This window comes from Lathyrus oleraceus, chromosome 7 (assembly GCF_024323335.1).
Source record: "Lathyrus oleraceus cultivar Zhongwan6 chromosome 7, CAAS_Psat_ZW6_1.0, whole genome shotgun sequence".
In the NCBI taxonomy this organism is placed as follows: Eukaryota; Viridiplantae; Streptophyta; class Magnoliopsida; order Fabales; family Fabaceae; genus Lathyrus; species Lathyrus oleraceus.
Window position 1 is genome coordinate 361,095,718 of NC_066585.1, and position 21,618 is coordinate 361,117,335.

At 38.3% G+C, this 21,618-nt stretch overlaps 1 protein-coding gene across 3 annotated transcripts; it reads left to right on the top strand.

The window, feature by feature from the left end:
• The first annotated feature begins 6,120 nt into the window (after positions 1–6,120).
• Positions 6,121–9,082, top strand: LOC127101683 (uncharacterized). 3 transcript variants are annotated; one of them, XM_051039150.1, is made up of 6 exons: positions 6,121–6,337; positions 6,421–6,610; positions 6,704–6,778; positions 8,436–8,511; positions 8,833–8,882; positions 8,983–9,082. In XM_051039150.1, the coding sequence occupies exons 1-4, from the start codon at positions 6,253–6,255 to the stop codon at positions 8,482–8,484; spliced, it is 399 nt and encodes a 132-aa protein (XP_050895107.1). In that variant the 5' UTR covers positions 6,121–6,252; the 3' UTR covers positions 8,485–8,511; positions 8,833–8,882; positions 8,983–9,082. The 3 variants fall into 3 exon arrangements, 1 of the variants encoding a protein (XP_050895107.1); XR_007794689.1 differs by having other exon boundaries at positions 6,123–6,337; positions 6,704–7,378; XR_007794690.1 differs by having other exon boundaries at positions 6,123–6,337; positions 6,704–7,336.
• Positions 9,083–21,618: the final 12,536 nt, after the last annotated feature.

The window sequence follows — 21,618 nt, forward strand, 5'->3', positions numbered from 1 at the left end:
AAAAAATTATTTGAAGTCACAAAAATATGAGACCAATACCAAAATTTTCCTTGAAAAATCTAATTTCATATTTTGATTTTTAATTATTTTTGTGATTTCATTTAATATTTTTTGTGAATTATTTGGTTTTTAATAGTTTTAATTCATTTTAAAATACTTTCTGATATTTGAAAAATCCAAAAATATTTTCCTAACACTTATGGATCATGATAAGTCAATGAAGATAGTCTCATCAATTTCTTATTTTATTTGAGATTTTAATTTATACTATGTTATTTTTCATTGTTTTTAATTGTTTTTAAATAGTTTCTGATTTCCAAAATTGTTGAGAAAATTAGTCAAAGTTTATTTGACCATGTTAGACCTATGAGAATTTAATTGGACTTGTTGAAGTTGATTTGAATTAAATTTGAGGTTTCACCATATTTTGATTATTTTATTTTGCATTTTATTTTAATTCAAAAAAAAACCAAAAAAAAAATATGATTGACTTGTTGACTTGTAATCTTAATTTCTTTTCTGTTTAGCATTGATTGATGATGACTTGGTTCACATTTGATCAATTGAGTTTGATACTTGAATTCTCTTTCCGTTCCTTTCATCTTCATCCCATTCTATTCATCATTTGGCCAATGAGTTAATGTCTTATGGTTGGTCTTGACAAATTAGAGGTTTAACCTTCTTTGATCCAAACCAAACTCAACTTGATCCAAGATCAAGTGAGTTGTTTTGTGTCCAAGATAGGTTGCTTCTTGGTCAAGCAAATAACCTAAAGTCCATACAAGGCCCTTCCCCTTTTGTTTTGGCATGGCAAGTTTGTGGAGCTTGGCTTACTAGTCATGATCTCTAACTTGTGTTTATTTGCCTATAGTTTTATTGATCGGCCTCAGATAGGTGTGACTACTACATTAATCTACTTACGATTGCTTAACATAGCGCTACATTGTCTTATGACAAACTATTATAACTTCACTAATTACTAACTTTAATTTGAGCATTTAATTTCTTGCAATTTACTTTAATGTCATTTATTTCTTGCTCATTATTCATATTGATTTTCACTCTTCTCACTTCAGCACATATTTTATGTTTATGTCATTTTTCTTTTGCTCATTTGAGCTCATTATTGTATATAAATATATTGTTGTCTTGTGATTGCTTTGTCTTTGTTTTGTGTGAATCTAATGCAAAAGGGAGAAAGGACTTAGAATTAGGACATACCCATGCTTAAAGGAGTTCAAGAGCAACTAGGCTTCATGCCTTTAGAATGGTAAACTTGTTGAAGAGCAACTAGGCCTCATGCCTTTAGAATGCTAAATGTCAAAGTTGACTTTAAAGGACTTCTCATCTAAACTTATTCTTTGTCCTTTCCCCTTATTGTGTTGTGAACTTTTTGATGTTTGCTCTTGTGTGATAGGGATTCCATCTTGAGATAGTAAAGAGCACCATTGTCATGAGTAGCCTAGTTAAGAGAGATAAGCCAAATGGAGATCCTAGGAGCTTGAATCCAAATTATTTGATTGCTTGATTGTGTGCTAAGCCCAAAAGAAAGGAGCATCTTGAATCATCTCTATAATTTCAAGAAAAGGAACTCCAAGGGTTTATCTTTTCTCTCTTATCTTTGTATGCTTTAGGACTAGCCCTTCTTTTCTTCTCCCCACTCTAACCAAGCCAAAATCTTTTCTTGTAAACTTTGACTTTGTTTCAAAATAGAAACCTAGGCCTTATGCCTTTGACTTTTCAAAATCTTTTCATTAATACTCATTGTGAATAAATCTTAATCCAACTTTGACTTCATTTTGTAAATAAATTAACTTGTAAATATAACTCACTTCAAGTTTCTTTTGTGGTTCCGATGGCCACCTTATTAAAACCTTTTCATAACATTAGTCATAGGTTTGAGTTATCATAGTGGTTGATGTAAATCTCACCTCATCCTTAGTGATTGGTTCATAAGTCTTCCATACTTATTATAGGATTAACCCCTCACTAGTATGTTGAAGCTTTCCTCACATGGTGGATTGGTAGTTTAGGTTGAGTTTTCTCCCTTTGATAACAAAATACCTTAAGACTTTTGGTCAAATCAATTCACCAATCTTTGAGATTTTTACCCCGGACTACGAGGATTTGATCCTCCTTTGTGATGGTACGTAGGCAATGGGTTCATCCATTCAAACCACAAAATTTGTAAATATAATCTATTCTCTTCTCACCCCCTCAATCTTTTGCACAAACCTTTTCACAAATACCAACCTACAACTCATATTTGCAAAAAGGGTTCCCTTAGAGTACTAAGGATATTTTGGGTGCGTAAAACCTTCCCATTTCATAACCAACCCCCTTACCCAGATCTCTGGCATTTTTATTAGTTTTTGATTTGAAAAACTTCTTACCTTGGCTTTTGTTAGCTTTTTAGCCTTTCCTTTGGACAAATAAAAGTGCGGTGGCGACTCGAATTGTATGTTTACTTTTGGTTTAGTCAATAAGCCTAAAGGTAACAAAAACCCCGCTACAGAAAAGTGGTGACTCTATTGGGGAAAAAGATTCTCTAGTGGGCTTAGCCTACTTTTTGCTTATGTGTGTTTTATGTTTATATTTACTGGTGACATATTTTTGTGCAAATTTGGGATGACTGTATTGTTTGTAATGTATGAATTGCTTGATATATTAATTGCTTGTATGCTTGGTGGTTTCTTGTGAGTTGAGTTCTATACCCGAACTCGAGTGCACTTATGATAGGAGAATGACATAGTCTTGTTGGCTTGTGTGGAGTTATTCCTTAACAAGGTAACTTGCAAGTCCATTCACTTGGTGGAGGTCTTGTTGGGATCAATAATGTCACACGAGTAGTCGTGGTTAGGCATTACTCTTTCCAATATAAACCTTAGAAGCCAAGGACCTTAGATACCTAGCCCATCTTGGCCTATTTTAGGACGTAGTGCGAAGGTCGTTCAAGTGTAAGACTTGAAGCAATTGTTACGCAATACTACACTCATAAGAGTCTTTCTTGAGAATATTTTTGGAAGACGAGTAGTCGTTTTATCCGATAATATCCGAAAGATGGGATGATGACTATGGGAACCTTCTTTTTAGAACATGATTGTTAGGTTTAACCATAGTACACTCCCTTTGGGTGGTTCCTAACCGAGACTCCATGCTCGTGACTTACAACAAACCCTTGATCCGCGGTTGATATGTTCTCGTATATCCTCAATATCAATGGAACTTGGGTGTTGATAAGGTGTAAACCATAATCCACCAAAATGGATGATTGATATTGACGATGACGTGAGCCATCCCGTGACCTTTGTGTGGTTTGACTTGCTTGATCCTTGAGTGTGATTGTTGCATCCATGCATTCATGCATTCATTTGCATCCATATCATCAACAATGAAAGTTTTCAAGGAACTTAAGAGGTCTATTTGTAAATTTTCATACATGGATAAGCAAAGAAGGAATACGAAGAAGTACAGTTTCCGACAACCCGACTTGAAAAAGGTAAGGAGTTTGGCATCTTACGTTTTAGAGTCCTTGGAGTTCAAAGCTCGCCATGGGAAGCTCCTGTCTATTCTTTCGACCAAAGTGGATGAAGGTCTGATGAGTGTGTTGGTGCAGTTCTACGATCCCTTGTATCGATGCTTCACTTTTTCGGATTTCCAGCTTTTGCCTACGCTTGAGGAGTATGCCTATCATGTGGGTATACCTATTCTTGACCAGTTGCCATTCAGTGGTTTGGAGAAGGTTCCGTCTTCCCAAGAAATTGCTGACATGCTTCATGTAGATGTATCTGACATTGTTGCTAATATGACTACCAAAGGTGGAATTCAAGGTCTCCCATCTGATCTTCTCATTGCCAAACCTACTTTGTTTGGAAAGGCCATGAGTAAGGAAGCTTTTGAAGCCATATTTGTACTCCTCATCTATGGGCTAGTGTTATTTCCCAACATTGATAATTTCGTGGATGTGAATGCTATTAGGATTTTCTCTTCTCTTATTCCCGTTCCGACTCTGTTGGGTGACACTTATTTCTCTTTGCATATGAGGAATGAAAAGGGTGGTGGTTCCATTGTGTGTTGTCTGCCTTTGTTGTACAAGTGGTTTATTTCGCACTTGCCTCAGACGCTTGCCTTCAAGGAGGACAAAGGATGTCTACGGTGGTCCACGAGACTTATGTCTCTCACTAATGATGATATCTCTTGGTACAACCGTGTTTATGATGGCGTTCATATTATTGACTCTTGTGGTGAATTCTCCAATGTACCTCTTCTTGGTACGTGTGGTGGAATTAACTACAACCCTGCTTTGGCTCGCCGTCAGTTGGGATTCCCCTTAAAGGATAAACCTAATAACATTTTGTTGGAAGGCTTGTTCTTTCAAGAGGGTAAAGATCTCTAGAACTTGAAGGATAGGATGGTTCGCGCTTGGCGCAAAGTTCATAGGAAAGGAAGGAATGAGCTTGGTCCGAAGAATTGCATTGCTTTGGAACCTTACACCTCTTGGGTAAGGAAGAGAGCTCTTGAGTACCGCATGCTGTACGAATACCCGAGACCTACCCCTATGGTACGGTTGGGCCTTCAACCCTCCCTAATCAAGAAGTAGAGGAGTTGAGAGTTGAAGACCGGTCGCGTGCTTGGATTCGTGAGCGTGAGGAACTTCTTCAGCAGCTCAAAGATAAGGATGCAGTTATAGAGTTTCTAGAGCATCAGGTTATCGATGAGTCTGATGATATGGTTACTTCTCTTCTTCCTCACTCATCTAGGTTTTGGAAGAGGAAGTATGATCAGCTCGCCAAGGAGAATGCCGATATGGAAGCAGCTTATGAGAGAGAGGTGAAGAGGCTTCGTGCAGCTTATCTTCCGATCTCAAAGGCTTTGGACGGTTTTTTCTAGGGCTCCATAGGATGTTTATTCTCCTTTCCTCTTGTATTATACTGGTTCCCAAAAAACTGTACTACTTCTTTGGTGTAAAAAGTTTCCAAAAATTATACTGCTATGAGTATTCCATATATGTTTTAAAAGATTCAATAGTTTCAAAAATTTGCAAATAGATCTCTATAAAGTTCCTCTGATAAAAATAAATCATATGCACAAACATTGTATGCATCATATGCATAAGCAGGTTTTGTTCCGAGCTCTTGATCAGTGGTCTAACTCTTTGCTCTTCATTTATTTTGAAGACAAGCTGACGCACCGATATAATACCAGAGCAAATCATCTGAAGATAATGGAACATCTCGAGCAAGAAAATAGGGACTTAAAGGAAGAGATTGCTAGGTTGACTGCCATGATGGAGTCAGTTTTGGCCGCACAAAGTCAAGCTTCACCAACTCCTGCAACTCCTCCCACGAGGACGATCATATCTGAGGAAGCTACTTCAATTGTGCCTACTGCAACAGCCCACTTCGCTCCCACTATCCCTGTCGGGTTCCCTTGGGGAATGCCTTCTAATTTCATGCTAGAGGGTTTCGCTCCTACTCTCGCTTCTATGTCGGCATCTAGCCCGGTCCTGTCTGTGCCATCTCCCGTTGTGCACACCCTTCCCCGTGTTGAAGACACCATTTATCATTCCGAGCCATCTGAAGACTCGGACGTATATGAAAAAATGGATGAAATGAAAGATCAATTCCTTGAGCTGCGCAAGGAACTGAAGACTTTGAGGGGTAAGGACCTCTTTGGAAAAAGTGTTGCTGAGTTGTGCCTAGTGCCCAATGTTAAAATCCCTATTAAATTCAAAGTGCCTGACTTTGAGAAGTATAAGGGAAATACATGCCCACTCAGCCATGTTGTGCTGTATGCTCACAAGATGTCAACACAGACTGATAATGACCAACTGTCACTACGCCAAAAATGACTTTTAACAGCGCATCTTAGACAGCGCTTTTAAAAGAAAGCGCTGTCTAAGGTTAAAATTAAAATCAAACACGGAAACTGTTCCAAAAAAATAATGAAAGCGCTGTCTAAGGGGGGGTCTGAGACAGCGCTTTCTAAAAGCGCTGTCTAAGACCCCCCCTTAGACAGCGCTTTTAGAAAGCGCTTTTAAATATAGACCTTAGTCAGCGCTTTTGATAAAGCGCTGTCTAAAGTCTTTAAATTAAAAAAAAAATTAAAACCAAAATATTTGAGGGTGTTTGTTTTCCCTCTCGTCTTCTTCTCCAAAACCAATCAACACCTCGAAAACCAAAACCCTAATCCTCTTTTTTCTTATCTTCTGTGTTGCGAAATCACCGCAATATCATCTGTAGTACTACCACCATGTCAAGTAACGAAGACGACCTCGATCTTCTCCTTTCTCTTCAAGACAAAGTTCCCGAAACCCCTCCTGCTTCTCCTTCACCGCGTAAGCCTCTCTTCACTTTCATTCATTCATCTCCACATTATGTCTTTAACCTAACATCAATCCATTCATTCTTATAATTGCAGTTGATTTTGATGGCGATGACGATGTTGTACCGCGGAGGGAGAGACCTGATATGTCCGTTTTCAAAGATGCAGTTCAGGATTGTCTTCTCGACCAACCCCCTAACCCTAACCCTAACCCTAAACCTAAACCATCCAACAAATCACTCGGCGACGATCCCCAACTTGACAAGTTCTCAGGTCTTCGCATAAGGTTCATTCCTTGCATTTGTTATTGCAATCTCAATAAATGTATATTGCATTGCTTTGCTTTGTATATGTTTATAATTTTGTTTTAATGTGCCAGGGATCAATGTTTAACACCAGCTGAGCTCAGGGAATCTGTTCAAGACATTCGCTTTGTTCGCCTACCGGTCATCAAGTAATCTTCTTCACCTCGTTTTCTATTTATGGGTTCTTGTGCGAGAGAGTTCTGTTTATGGAGTATAGAACGAATCTCTCCTACTGTTCTTCTATCTTCTTTTTCTACACTTTCTTGAACGTAGAAAAAAAAGCAGAGAGATGATTCAAGGTTGATGGAGAGCTTCATTTTCTGGTTGGTGAAGATCATGGAATTCAGTTCAGTGTTATTTGGATTGAAGGTTGAATTCCGTTGTTCTGTTAGGGTGATGGTGAAGGAGCTCAACAGAGTTGCAGGTTTGAGTTTCGACAGTGAAGAAGATTGGCTTTGGCCATTGTTGCTTTGGACGGTGAAGAAGATTGAAGCATATGCAAGAATCGAAACTCTATTGAAGAGTAAAAGGTGAAGTTGAAGATGAACCAATCTGTTGAAGATGTAGGAAGCTCCAACCTTCTGCAGAATGAAGGTTGATCTGTTATATAGAGTATGGGGATCGTAACCGAATCGGGCATGGAGTCGGTCAGGTTTTTTACACGTTGGGCAGGGTTAGTTAGCCCTTGTTAGATTGAAAAGAAATTAGTTAAGACTCTCAAAAAGCTCTTCTAGTTTCCAATAGATTAGGTAAACATTTTGCTGTTGATTCTGTTAGCCTTTGAACCAAATGGTTATAGTCTTCGCATAGCTGCTGTGGTTAGAATTTTAAGGTACTGAATTAATTGAATGAATTGTGAAAATCGTTTAGTTAGCTGTTAGAAGTTAGGAACTGAGTTAGTATGAAATTAATCCATTAAACTCAACTTTCTGTTAGATTGAGAATGCAAATTGCTGTCAATTGTGAGTGAAATATTTTTGACTATTAGTGAAAACACAAATTCTGCTACGTTAACCTTGCACTGCCTTGTGATGAATGGAAATTCTTAAATGTTATTGCTGATATGTGGGTGCAAATGACTGATGCATTGTTTGTTATTTGTATCTCTATATTTTGTGCAATGTTGTCAAGATGCTTTGTCATGGATATGCATTGGTGAATGCACTGTTTGCTGCTTGCAATTTGGATACATGAATTTATGTTTGAGTTTTGGCATTGCTTGTTGTTGCAGGACACTCACGATTCTGAATTTTGCAAGGCATAGTCTTTTGCTTCTTACAATGCAATACTTTTGCTTTTTAGTTATGGGTTTATAGATATTATTGTTGAATATTAGTTTAATTAAGTTTGAAGTAATAAATCTCACATTTGATAGGTTTAAAATGTTCTGGTGTGAGTTATAAATGTTAAGTTGGTGAGATTAGTGTGTTTCCTGATGCCCGATTCTACTTTTAGTCAATACACTGTTGTTCATGATGTTAGTGTAGCTAAGATTCATCCTGATGCTCCTTTGGACAAAGTTTGTCTTCTTGGATGTGGTGTTCCAACTGGTAACTCTTAACTATTGTCCATTTTCTGTTATTTTATGAAAGAGTTATAGGATTTAGTATTGTACCTTAACCTCTCTGTGCATACCTAATGAGTTCATGATGTGTGTTTAGAAAATCATCTTATATTTATCCGTGGAGATGTATATTATCGCGGTTGCCATGTCATACACTTATCTGATTGGGATTGTGAATTTTCTTCTCATTGCTTAACCCTGATCATGCACTTCGTAATTTAATTATAATTTGTACTTGACAGGTTGCAGAGGGTGCAAAAAGTGCTGGTGCATCACGGGTTATTGGCATAGATATTGATAGCAACAAGTATGATACAGGTATATATCAAGCTTGGTTTTTCAAAGAATAAGTGCTACAAATCGTTTCTATTCTCCTTTCTCTCAATTTCTTCTTCCACATCATAATTCTTTACTCTCTGTTTTACTTCAATGTTTACCTCTCTCTTAAACCCTACTTCTCCATAGAAAATTATGAATCCAAAACCCTATTTTTTTACTGTTATTTGATAGATATATAACTTGTGAGATATATTATTGTCAATTGCCAATGATGAGTGAACATGGTTGTAGCTCTATGAATTTTATTGTTTTAGATAAACTGTATTATTTTTTATGGAAATTGATTCTTTTGGCCACCAGATACAACCCTATTGCTGGCATTGGCTGGAAAATTGGATGCTGAATTGAGGGTACATTCCACCCTCATAAATTTTATTTTATTACAAATTTGACCTTTATTAAATATAATAAATGTTATTTAAGGTATAATATGTTTTTTTAATGGAATAGGTAAAAGGAGAAATTACTTACAATGGACACAAACTTAATGAATTTGTGCCAAGAAAAACTTCAGCATATATTAGTCAAAATGATGTTCATGTTGGAGAAATGACTGTTAAAGAAACATTGGATTTCTCAGCTAGATGTCAAGGAGTTGGAACTAGATATGGTAATTTAAAATAATCTCTCAAAATTCAAATTTCATTTTTTAAAATTTTTTGTCTAATTAATTTATTAACAATTTTATTTTTATTTTATATAATGTTATTAAAGATCTATTAAGTGAGCTTGCCAGAAGGGAAAAGGAAGCTGGTATATTTCCTGAAGCAGAACTTGACCTTTTCATGAAGGTACTTTCATTATTATTATTATTATTATTATTATTATTATTATTATTATTATTATTATTATTATTATTATTATTATTATTATTCAATAAAATAATTCATTATAAATTAATTCAATTATTGTTATGTATTGTAGGCTACTGCAGTGAAAGGAACAGAAAGTAGTCTCATTACTGATTATACTTTAAAAGTAAGTTTATTTTTCTTCCAACATTTTATGTTTCACTTAAAATGAGTGGGAATATAAAATAACAACTAATGACTTTTTAGAAAAGTTATATTTTTAAACTACTCCCACCAGCCAAATTTTGTCTTTTTTATGAATAAGGCTTAGTCACTAAGAAAAAAAGTATATTACCTTTGCATAAATTTTCATTCACCTACCCTACATTGTGATTCTTTTAAGATATTATTGTTAAAGTATGTCTCACCTTAAAAAAACATCAATGTCCTATATAAATTTATATAATTATTTACGATTTTAATTCGTCCGATCTTAATCAAATAACTATATAGTGACTATCATAATGTAATAATGTAATGTAGTTTGGTTCATTTGCAAGTAACATAACTATCGCTAACTATTATGCTTAATGGTTTGATTATGTTGTAACTAAACACAATTATTTATTGTGTTATGAAACAGATTTTAGGGCTTGATATTTGTAAGGACACCATAGTGGGAGATGAGATGCATAGAGGTGTATCTGGTGGCCAAAAGAAACGTGTCACACAGGTTATCTCCTATTTTTGCAGCCTCTTCATCATGCTGCAAGAGGTGAGCATGCTGATGTAATTAGGTTGTTGCTTTCTAATGGTGCATCAGCCACAAAGGAAAACTTATATGGAAAGGTATATTTGTTGTTTTTAAATAACTATCCATTCCTTGCTCTTAAAGGAGTTTAATAACAATTAATTCCTTGCTTGTAATTTTTGGCAGACCCCTGCAGAGTTACCTGAACACGGCACAGATGCTAGGAGGCTGCTTGAAGCCGCTACTACTGCCATGGCAACCTAATAATAGGCATTAACATGGTGATTAGTACAAATATTTAGTTTAATTTTGATAAAGCTCAATGTTTGTTCATAAATTTGTGTAATTAATGTGTACATTTGTAGTATATGTTATGACTTGTAAATGTGTACATAAATTTGTATATATTTTGATACATTTAAGGCAAAATTGGTTTGAATTGGTATATATATATATATTTGTTAGCCAAAAATTGGTAGAAAAAAGGCCAAAATGGCATATATAAAATGTGATAATTGTCTGTCAAAATCTGGTTGAAAACAGGTAGAAATTCTGGTTTATAAACCTGGAAAAAATGTGGTTTAAAACAAAAGTTTCAAAAATTTTCGTATACCTTAGACAGCGCTTTTGTAAAAAGCGCTGTCTAAGGGGGGGATTAGAAAGCGCTTTAGGCAAAAGCGCTGTCTAAGGGGGGGGCTTAGACAGCGCTTTTTGAAAAGCGCTGTCTAAGGTATACCTAAAAAAATTAAAATAGGAGGCTCTTAGAAAGCGCTTTTGGCCAAAGCGCTGTCTAAGGGGGTGGGGCTTAGACAGCGCTTTTCACAAAAGCGCTGTCTAAGGTATACCTAAAAAATTTAAAATAAGAGGGTCTTATAAAGCGCTTTTGGCCAAAGCGCTGTCTAAGGGGGGGCTTAGACAGCGCTTTTAAGATTTAAAAAAGCGCTGTCTAAACCTTTAGCAGCGGAGGTTTAGACAGCGCTTTAAAGCGCTGTCTAAGGCTAAAAAAAGCGCTGTCTAAGGTCTTGTTTGTTGTAGTGTGTTGATCCACTACTTTCAGGATAGCCTGACAGGTGTTGCGCTCCGGTGGTATATGGGGCTGGAGAGTGAAAGCATCCGCACTTTCAACGATCTAGGCGAGGCCTTTGTAAAGCAGTAGAAATATAATGTGGATATAGCTCCAGACAGGGACCAGTTGAAGGCAATGTCCCAGAAGGATAAGGAGACCTTCAAGGAATACGCCCAGAGATGGCGAGAGCTGGCAGCAAAGATAGTGCCACCCCTAGAGGAGAAGGAGATGACAAAGATCTTCCTGAAGACTTTGAGCTCTTTCTATTATGAGAGAATGATCGCTAGTGCTCCCTCGAACTTCACCTAAATGGTGAATATGGGGATGAGATTAGAAGAAGGGGTCCATGAAGGACGTTTATCTCGAGATGATGGTTCCTCAGCAAAGAAGTACGGAGGATTTGCTAGGAAGAAGAAGGGAAAGACTCATGTTGTTTCCTCCCATATTAAAAGAAGGCCCTCTATGAGGAGGAAGGATGTTCGTCCAACTGTCAACCAACACCGGGTGGCTCATATAGCACCTGCTTTCAGAGAAGTTCATCAACAACAATAATAACATCGTCAACAACAATAGGCCTACCAGCCTCGCAACAATAACAACAACAGCACCAGCAACTACGAGAGGAAGAGGTTAACTTGTGACCCGATTCCGATGACTTATGCTGAGCTTTATCCTTCCTTGATCGATAGGAAGCTGATAACTCCACGAGACCCTCCCGATGTACCAACCAATCCTTAGTGGTGGTACAAGCCCGAACATCATTGTGTATATCATTATGGTGCTCCCGGACATGATGTGGAGAATTGCAATCCATTAAAGACCAAGGTGCAAGACCTTGTGAGAAGTGGAATATTGTTTTTTGAGGACGTAGGTCCAAATGTGAAGAAGAACCCATTGCCCCAGCATGGGAAGGCAGCTGTTAACATAGTTCAGGGATGCCCTGGAAAGTATAAAGTCCTTTATGTGAATGACATAAGGCAGTCCTTGGTAGAGATGCATAAGTTGTTGTGTGAACACAGCCATTATGAGCAGGATCATGATAGGTGCCAGGTGTGCACTATCGATGAGAGAGGATGTCGTCAGATGAGAAAGGATATCCAAGAAATGTTGGACCAAGGGATGATTGAAATACTTCAGAATCGTAATGAGGACGAAGTCGATGTTATCACTCTCGTGTTTAAAATTCCCGAGCATGTTGTTATCAGATATGATGGCAGCAAGAAGAAGGTATCGCCAACTCTTGTGATTAAGCCAGCAGTCATGCTGGAGGATGGAAAGGAGGTTTCGTTTCCCTCAACTTCTGTGGTGAGTATTTCAGATGTCAGTGGAGTGACCCGTAGTGGTCGTGTTTTCTCGGCTCAGCCGAAATCCCATGAAGACGTCGTGAAAAGAACTATTGTTAATCCTGCCGGACCTGTGGGGACTTCTTCTCCAAATAATTTTGTTCCTGCGGTTAAGGGTGTTGACCCTGTTGTTGTTAAGAATAATAATACTCCTATCCTGGTTGGCCAGTCTGGCATTTTGAAAGAGGATGGTGATGAGATGCTAAGGCTCATCAAAAGGAGTGAATATAATGTTGTTGATCAATTGCTTCAAACTCCATCAAAGATATCTGTCTTATCTTTGTTGATGAATTCCGAGCCACACCGCGAAGCTTTGTAGAGGGTGTTAGACGTGGCATGATGTCACAATCGAGCAGTTTGATAGCATTGTTGCAAATATAACTGCCTGCAACAATTTGAGCTTCTGTGATGTTGATCTTCCCGAGGAGGGAAAAGACCACAATTTGGCTTTACATATATCCATGAATTGTAAGGATGATGCCTTGTCCAATGTGTTGGTGGACACAGGGTCATCCCTTAATGTATTTCCAAAATCCACTCTTGCTAGACTTTCTTATCAGGGGCCTCCCATGAGGCAGAGTGGAGTGGCAGTGAAGGCGTTTGATGGATCACGTAAAACTGTGATCGGCGAATTAGAACTCCCGATCAATATTGGACCTAGTGATTTCCAGATCACTTTCCAAGTCATGGATATTCATCCGTCTTATAGTTGTTTGCTTGGCAGACCATGGATTCACGAGGCAGGCGTCGTACATCCATCCTGCACCAAAAGTTAAATTTTGTGAAGAACAAGAAGTTGGTGGTGATAGAGGGAGAGAAGTCTCTCTTGGTCAGTAATTTATCTTCCTACTCCTATATTGATGCTGAGGATGAGGTTGGGACTCCGTTCCAAGCCTTGTCTATTGCTGAACCTTCGAGGAAAGGACTTTCTTCATTTGTCAACTATAATGATGCGAAGTTGGCCATTGAGCATGGTGCAACTAATGGTTTGGGGAAATTGATCAAGTTGGAAGATAATAAGTCCCGAGCTGGCATAGGGTATTCTTCTGGTGTTTCCAATGATCGTGGGTTGTTCCAGAGTGGAGGTTTCATCCACACCATTGAAGATCAGGAAGTTGTTGCCATTGTTGAAGATGATGAAGAGGAAGACCTTGGCAACTTTGTCATACCCGGAGGAATCTGCAATAATTGGGTCGCTGTTGATGTTCCAACAGTTATCCATAAGACAACGTAATGTGTTCATTTTGTTTAAAAACCCTTCTCCCATGCCAAAAGGAGAAGTGAAGACATTGTTGGCATAATTGATTAATACAATGATATTCATTCAAAAATCGCATGTTAAATGTTTGTTTTTCTCAAATTATTTTTCATTTTTTTACTTTTTGCATGAATATGGTGATCACCATAAAACCCTAAAAAAGAGAATAAAATCATCTTTTCATCTGCATAATGATTTGCCTTGTTGGAATTCTGAAATCTCTTTTATACTCAAAATCATTATGCAGGTTAATTAAACCCATTGAACATAATGATCCAACACCATCTCCCAAGTTTGAGTTCCCTGTATTTGAGGCAGAAGAAGATGATGTTGAAGAGATTCCTGATGAGATTGCCCGTCTGCTTGAGCACGAGGAGAAGATCATTCAGCCGCATCTTGATAATCTGGAAACAGTCAACTTGGGGTCTGAAGACTGCATTCGTGAAGTGAAGATTGGGGCCCTCCTTGAAGAGTATGTTAAGAAGGGGTTGATTGAGTTGCTACGAGAATATGTCGACGTATTTTCATGGTCGTACAAAGATATGCCTGGTCTAGATACTGATATCGTGCAACATTTCTTGCCATTGAAACCTGAGTGTGTGCCTGTGAAGAAAAAGTTCAGAAGAACTCATCCTGATATGGCAGTAAAGATTAAAGAAGAAGTTCAGAAGCAAATTGATGCGAGGTTTCTGGTGACTTCTACATATCCTCAATGGGTGGCCAATATTGTGCTTGTGCCTAAGAAAGATGGAAAAGTCCGAATGTGTGTGGATTACCGTGACTTGAATAAAGCTAGTCCAAAAGATGATTTTCCCCTATCACACATTGATATGTTGGTAGACAATACAGCTAAATTTAATGTCTTCTCATTTATGGACGGATTTTCCGGTTATAATCAAATTAAAATGGCACCCGAGGATATGGAGAAGACAACATTCATCACACCTTGGGGAACATTCTGTTATCGAGTGATGCCCTTCGATTTGAAGAACGCCAGAGCCACGTATCAACGAGCTATGACTACCTTGTTTCATGATATGATGCACAAAGATATCGAGGTGTATGTTGATGATATGATTGCAAATTCGAAAATGGAGGTTGAACATGTAGAGCACTTGTTGAAGCTTTTCCAACGTTTGAGGAAGTACAAGCTCCGCTTGAATCCGAACAAGTGTACATTTGGAGTCCGTTCCGGCAAGTTATTGGGCTTTATTGTCAGCGAGAGAGGTATTGAAGTTTGCCAAGGTCAAAGCAATACAAGAGATGCCTGCGCCCAAAACTGAGAAGCAGGTCCGAGGTTTTCACGGTCGCTTGAATTACATTTCGAGATTTATATCCCACATGACTGCCACATGTGCACCTATATTCAAGCTCCTCTGGAAAGATCAACGTCATGATTGGACCGAGGATTGCCAAAAGGCCTTTGATAGTATCAAAGAGTATTTGTCCAAGCCTCTGATTCTGTCTCCGCCTATTGAAGGGAGACCGTTGATTATGTACTTGATTGTGCTTGATGATTCCATGGGTTGTGTCCTTGGTCAGCAAGATGAATCAGGAAAGACAGAATATGCAATATACTACTTGAGTAAAAAGTTTACTGACTGTGAGTCTCGGTATTCAATGCTTGAGAAAAGATGTTGTACTTTGGCTTGGGCGGCTAAGTGTTTACGCCAGTATATGTTGAATCATACGACTTGGTTGATATCCAAAATGGATCCTATCAAGTATATCATTGAGAAGCCTGCTTTAACTGGGAGGATTGCCCGTTGGCAGATGTTGTTAACTGAGTATGATATTGAGTATCGAGCTCAAAAAGCTATTAAAGGTAGTATCTTGGCTGACCATTTGGCGCATCAACCAATTGAAGATTATCAATCTGTGCAATATGACTTCCCTGATGAGGAGATTCTGTATTTGAGGATGAAAGATTGTGATGAACCTACGCTCGATGAAGGGCCAGAGCCTGGTTCCCGATGGGGTATGGTGTTCGATGGCACTGTTAATTAGTATGGAAATGCTATTGGGGCAATGAATATTACTCCTCAAGGCATACATTTTCCTTTTACAGCAAGGCTAACTTTCAAATGCACGAATAATATGGCGGAGTATGAGGCTTGTATTATGGGCTTGGAAGAGTGTATTGATCTTAGGATCAAACATCTTGATGTTTATGGTGATTCGGCCCTTATTATTAATCAGATTAAGGGTGAATGAGAGATGAATCAGCCCGGCCTCATCCCATACAGAGATTATGCGAGGAGGATTTCAACTTTCTTTACTAAGGTTGACTTCCATCAGATTCCTTGAGACGAGAATCGAATGGCGGATGCTCTCGCTACGCTTGCTTCAATGATTATACTGAAATATTGGAATGAAGTCCCCAATATTACTGTGATGCGCTTGGATAGACCAGCTCATGTGTTTGCAATTGAAGAAGTAAAAGATGATAAGCCATGGTATTATAATATCAAGTGTTTTCTCCAAAGTCAGATTTACCCGCCTGGGGCATCTTTTAAAGATAAGAAGACTTTGAGGAGGTTATCTTGCAGTTTCTACCTTAATGGTAACGTGTTTTACAAGAGGAATTTTGACATGGTGTTGCTCAGATGCATGGATAGGCCAGAAGCAGACCTGTTGATGACTGAAGTCCATGAGGGTTCATTTGGAACTCATTCCAATGGACATGTTATGGCTAAGAAGATGTTGAGAGCAAACTACTATTAGTTGACAATGGAGTTTGACTGCTGCAAGTGTGTGAAGAGATACCACAAGTGTCAGATTTATACGGATAAGATTCATGTTCCCCCGACACTTCTGAATGTTATCTCCTCACCATGGCCTTTCTCCATGTGGGGAATCGACATGATTGGCATGATTGAACCAAAGGCGTCGAACGGTCACCGTTTTATTCTCGTAGCCATTGATTACTTGACCAAGTGGGTTGAAGCGGCATCGTATGCAAATGTGATCAGGAAGATGGTTGTAAAGTTTATCAAGAATCAACTCATATGCAGATATGGTGTGCTAGACAAGATCATTACTGATAATGGATCTAACTTGAACAACAAGATGATGAAAGAGTTGTGTAGCGAGTTCAAGATTGCCATCATAATTCTTCTCCCTATAGGCCCAAGTTAAATGGGGTTGTTAAATCTGCTAACAAGAACATCAAGAAGATTATTTAGAAGATGGTTGTTACGTACAAAGATTGGCATGAGATGTTGCCATTTGCTTTGCATGGTTATCGTACATCCGTCTGTACTTCAACAGGGGAAACCCCTTTCTCTCTTGTATATGGCATGGAGTTTGTGCTCCCTGTGGAAGTTGAGATCCCATCAATGAGAGTCTTGATGGAAGCCAAATTGATTGAGGCTGAATGGGTTCAGAGTCGTTATGACCAACTGAATTTGATTGAAGAAAAGAGATTATCTGCCATGTGTCATGGTCAGTTGTATCAGCAGAGGATGAAGAAAGCCTTTGACAAGAAGGTCAATCATCGTGTGTTCCGAGCGGGTGGCCTCGTGCTTAAGAAAGTCTTGTCTTTCACACCCGATTCCAGGGGCAAGTGGACTCCAAACTATGAAGGTCCATACGTTGTTAAGAGAGCCTTTTCAGGCGGTGCTTTGTTGCTTAAAACTATGGATGGGGAAGATTTCACTCGTCCTGTGAATTCACATGCAGTCAAGAAATACTTCGCCTAAAATAAAAACAGAATAGCTTGCTAAGTTGAAAACCCAGAAGGGCGACTTAGGCAAAAATGAGCGTCTCGGTGGATTGAAAACCCGAAAGGGCGGTCCAGGAAAAAGTTAGAGACATAAAAAAAATATACATATCCCGCTAGATTGAGTACCTCACCCTGGGGCCATCTAGGCAAAAATTAGGGATTTGGCAAGTAACTGCATCCTGACAAGACATTGTTCTACAACTGTCATCTATCTCGCTCAGTCATCGTCAACTGAAGCTTCGAATATAGTAAATTCAGAGTTGGTGGAGAAACAGTCATTATATTCAATGTAGCTCTTTTTCCATGTATATCACCAATTTCAAAATTGTAAAGATCCATGGAGTCTCGCCATTTGCAGACTACCATTCTATTAAATAAATTTGAGCCTTTATCCAATTCTTGGCATTCTTACTTGTTTCTGTTTAACAAACGTTTGCATGTTTTTAATCGATGAGTATCATTTGTTTTAAACAAATAAAATTTTATAAACTATTTTAAACCAAATGAACATTCACAAAGACTAAAAGGATAAATGGAATGTCCTCAGTGCTTTCCCAAGGATAGTACGATTTCCAAAAAGGTAAGATATTTGTTCATTTTATGGCATGTTTATATCCTCTTCATTAGCTTTCAGTTGTCTCCTCAGCAGGAAGTTGTCTAGAGCAATCAGTTGAGGATCTGTTCCCCCTTTCATCCCCAATTTGTCACGTGTTGACAAATGATTCATTGCGGATTCCCTCAGCCAAAGCAGTTCCTTTGAGAATCTTGGCAGTTTATCCCCAGTAGGCTTGTCTGATCCGAGCTTGATAATTTGTATCTCCTCTAAGTCTGAAGATTTCTTCCAGTATTGGGAGATGATGTGGAAGATGTATTGTTTCTTTCCCCGGTGGAGTGAGTTGCTTTTTCTTCCCTTAGCAGAGTTTTCTCTTCAGCAGATAGAAGGGAGTGTTTTGATTGATGTGTATCTGGTTGGTGTTTATTCCCCACGGAATTTCACATCATTCCTTGATAAGTTCCCCAGTAGAGTTTCTTCTACGACGGATCTTATTGATGAGAAGTCCCTGGCAGTTGGAAGTTATGACTTTGCATGTCCCCAGTTGTGATCGATGTCTTCCCGTGTTCGATCATCCCCACCAGAGCTGAGTTCTCCTGTAGGCATTGCCCTTTTTGCTGAGATGTTATGCAGGATATCCGTTCATGATTCTTGAACCTGTTTGTGTTAGATATGTCTGTCTGTCAACATTAATCATACATAAATCATGCATATACATGCATAATCATAGCATTCAGATATTCATGATTGCATTCTTTGTCATATATCTTTGCTTGTTATTCGCTGCTATTGGTGAAATGTTCTTCCCCAAGCAGATGTTTGCATCTGATCTCTCCATATAGAGTCAGCCCCATAAGCAGAAAGTGTTTATCTTTCCTTCTTTATTCCCCACTGAGCTATGTCCTCGTGGATGATTATTGTTTCAGTTTCCTCCCCGAGTGTGTATCAGGATGGAATTACTCCCCTGAGTTATATCCTCTTTTGGATGAGTCTTGTCTGATTGTGTCTTTCTAGTTTGTTCCTAGATTGACTCCTTTCTTGTTATCCCCTGCATTTCCCTGTGGTTTAGTTGTTCAATTGATCAGTAACTAGTAATTGTTCATCTTTTTCCCCAGCGGATTTTGTGGCCTTCTACCCAGTAACCAATAGTTGTAAGTCCTATTTCTGAGGTTTTCTACCCAATAACCGGTAGATGTAGTCCCCTATTTGTTGGTTATCTTTACCCAGTAACCGGTATTGATATTCCTTTGTTTTTGAGTATACCACCCAGTAACTGGTGATATATCTCTTGATTAATTGCTTTTGATAGGCAATTTATCCCTTGTGAGTCATCTTTCGTTTACCCTAGTTTGGTAATGATTGTTTCTCCTTCTGATTGGTCATCATTTTATACCCAGTGGCCGGTATCCCGATGTCCTTTCTTTTCGGTCGATTTATCCTTCATTAACCCAGTAACCGGTTGTGGATAATCTTCCATGTGAGTATGTTATCTACATTATGAGGGTAATAGATAATATATCTCATGCGTTCTTCAGTCGAAGACTTTTTCTTCCCCAGTCGAGTAAGATTCGTATTTCCTTACGGAATCAAATTCCCATCCTGTAAGTCGAGTTTGCTTTTTCAACCCTCCTTTCGGATGATGAGTGTCTTGGATATGTTCCCAATTCACGCCTGGTTGGTCACCTATTATATGCCCAGTAACCGGTATCCCTGGTGTTCCTTCCCTCTGCTCCCTATTATGACTTTTTGTCCCCTGTGGAGTCAGATTTTCCTGAGTTGAGATGTGCCTTTTAGGTCCTCCTCAGATGTTTCGGATGATTGATATCTTTCACCTTTATATCGGTCTTAGATATTCTTTCTCCCTAAGCGTGTTGTCCTCTCACCCAGTAATCAGTGTTTTGATAACAGGTCTCCCTTTGAGTTTATTACCCAGTAACCGGCAATAACTCGTTGTTTCCTCCTCAGCTGAGTCCTTTGTGGACGTCCCCGTCTGAGTCCGGATTTTTTATTAGATGTATCCTTTGTGGATAGTTTTGCGGTATTGGTATATTTCCCAATACATGCATCTTTGTGTCGGCTCGAGTTTTTCCATTGATTTATTTTCATGAAATCCCTTCGTGTCTCCCAGCAAGTTTTCAAGTCGTGACCTGCTCACGCATTTTACCTTATTTTCCCCTAGAGTCTCTGTCTCCCTAGTGAATGCGTTATTCCTATGGATTTTTCAGTTTCTTATGATTTCTTTTCCTTCGTGGTAATCATTCACCACAAAGATTTTATTTTGGCATACATGCATTTGCATCATGAGGTCTCTTAGGGACCAAAATTCGTCTCTTTGCTATTATTTAAGCCCATTCTATCTCGTCGAGACAAAGATTTTAACCTTCATATCTCGGGCTAGAATGACCTTAAATAGGGGCATCTATAAGACCCTAATTTTGACCCTAAGATCCCTCATGGCATCATATCATTGCTCAGTGCATTGCCTCAAGGATCATAGCGTGTTTGGCTCCTTAACCCTAGGGGTAGGACTTGTGTGAGTGGTTTGAGACCACCAAGCATGCTTGTATTATATATTATTGCTTTTCCTATTTTATTACTAACCAAAAGCACAAAAATATGTCACTAACTCTTTTTGTTTTGAAGCTCAAGTGATCATGTGCTCCAATGCTCCTAGGAGGCTCCTAAGCTCAATGCAATGCCTAGATTAAGATGAGAAAAAGAATGAAAATGGTCCATAAATCTCTTAATAATATTATATGTCTGTCAAGTATCTCAATTTGCCAATTTGATCAAGATAACCCAAAGGGCTTGAGGGTTGTTTCCTAAGGAAACCCTAATTCAATTGTGCCTTGCTCTTGAAGCAACCTCAACCTATGATAAAATTTAATCAAGGGAAGATCTTTCATTCATTATTTTATGCATATATGAGCCTATTTGAGGATCCTCAATCATTCATTCATCAAGATTGGAAGTTTGGCCTTGAAAAGTTGACCATTCAAGTCATCTGACTAAATTGAGGTCCACTGAGATACAACTTTTGATGTGTTTGTCAAATGAATATGACTCTAAGCGAAAAAGTGTTCTTAAGAACCATATGAACAACGTTCATGTTCATCAAAAATTCATTTGAAACTTGGAAGGTCATCATTCATTTCAAGACATTATAGGTCATTTTGACTGAAACCCTAATTTTGGGTCAACTTCCCAAGGACCTAACTTCCTTAATTTTTATTATTTTGAGGTGAGACCAAACGCATTGTAAAGCTTACGATGTATATTTCAAATGTTATGTTGGATGAAATTTCATAATCCTAAAAGAAATATATGTGATTATACAAAACATTATAGGTCACCTTGGACCTAATTCATTGAATTTGAAAAAGTACCTAACTTAAAATGCCCATAACTTTGTCATAGAAAATACAAATGATGCAAAATTTGAGTCTAAATTGAGCATCTTGAAAATCTCTACAACTTTAAAGTTGGAGGTTTTTCCATTTGAATATTGCATCATGCAAACAGAGGGGTTTGAAGAGGCTTGCTTTTTGTGAAAATTTTCAAAGGGTGACTTGGACATCTTTTGTGCTCAAACTTTCACAG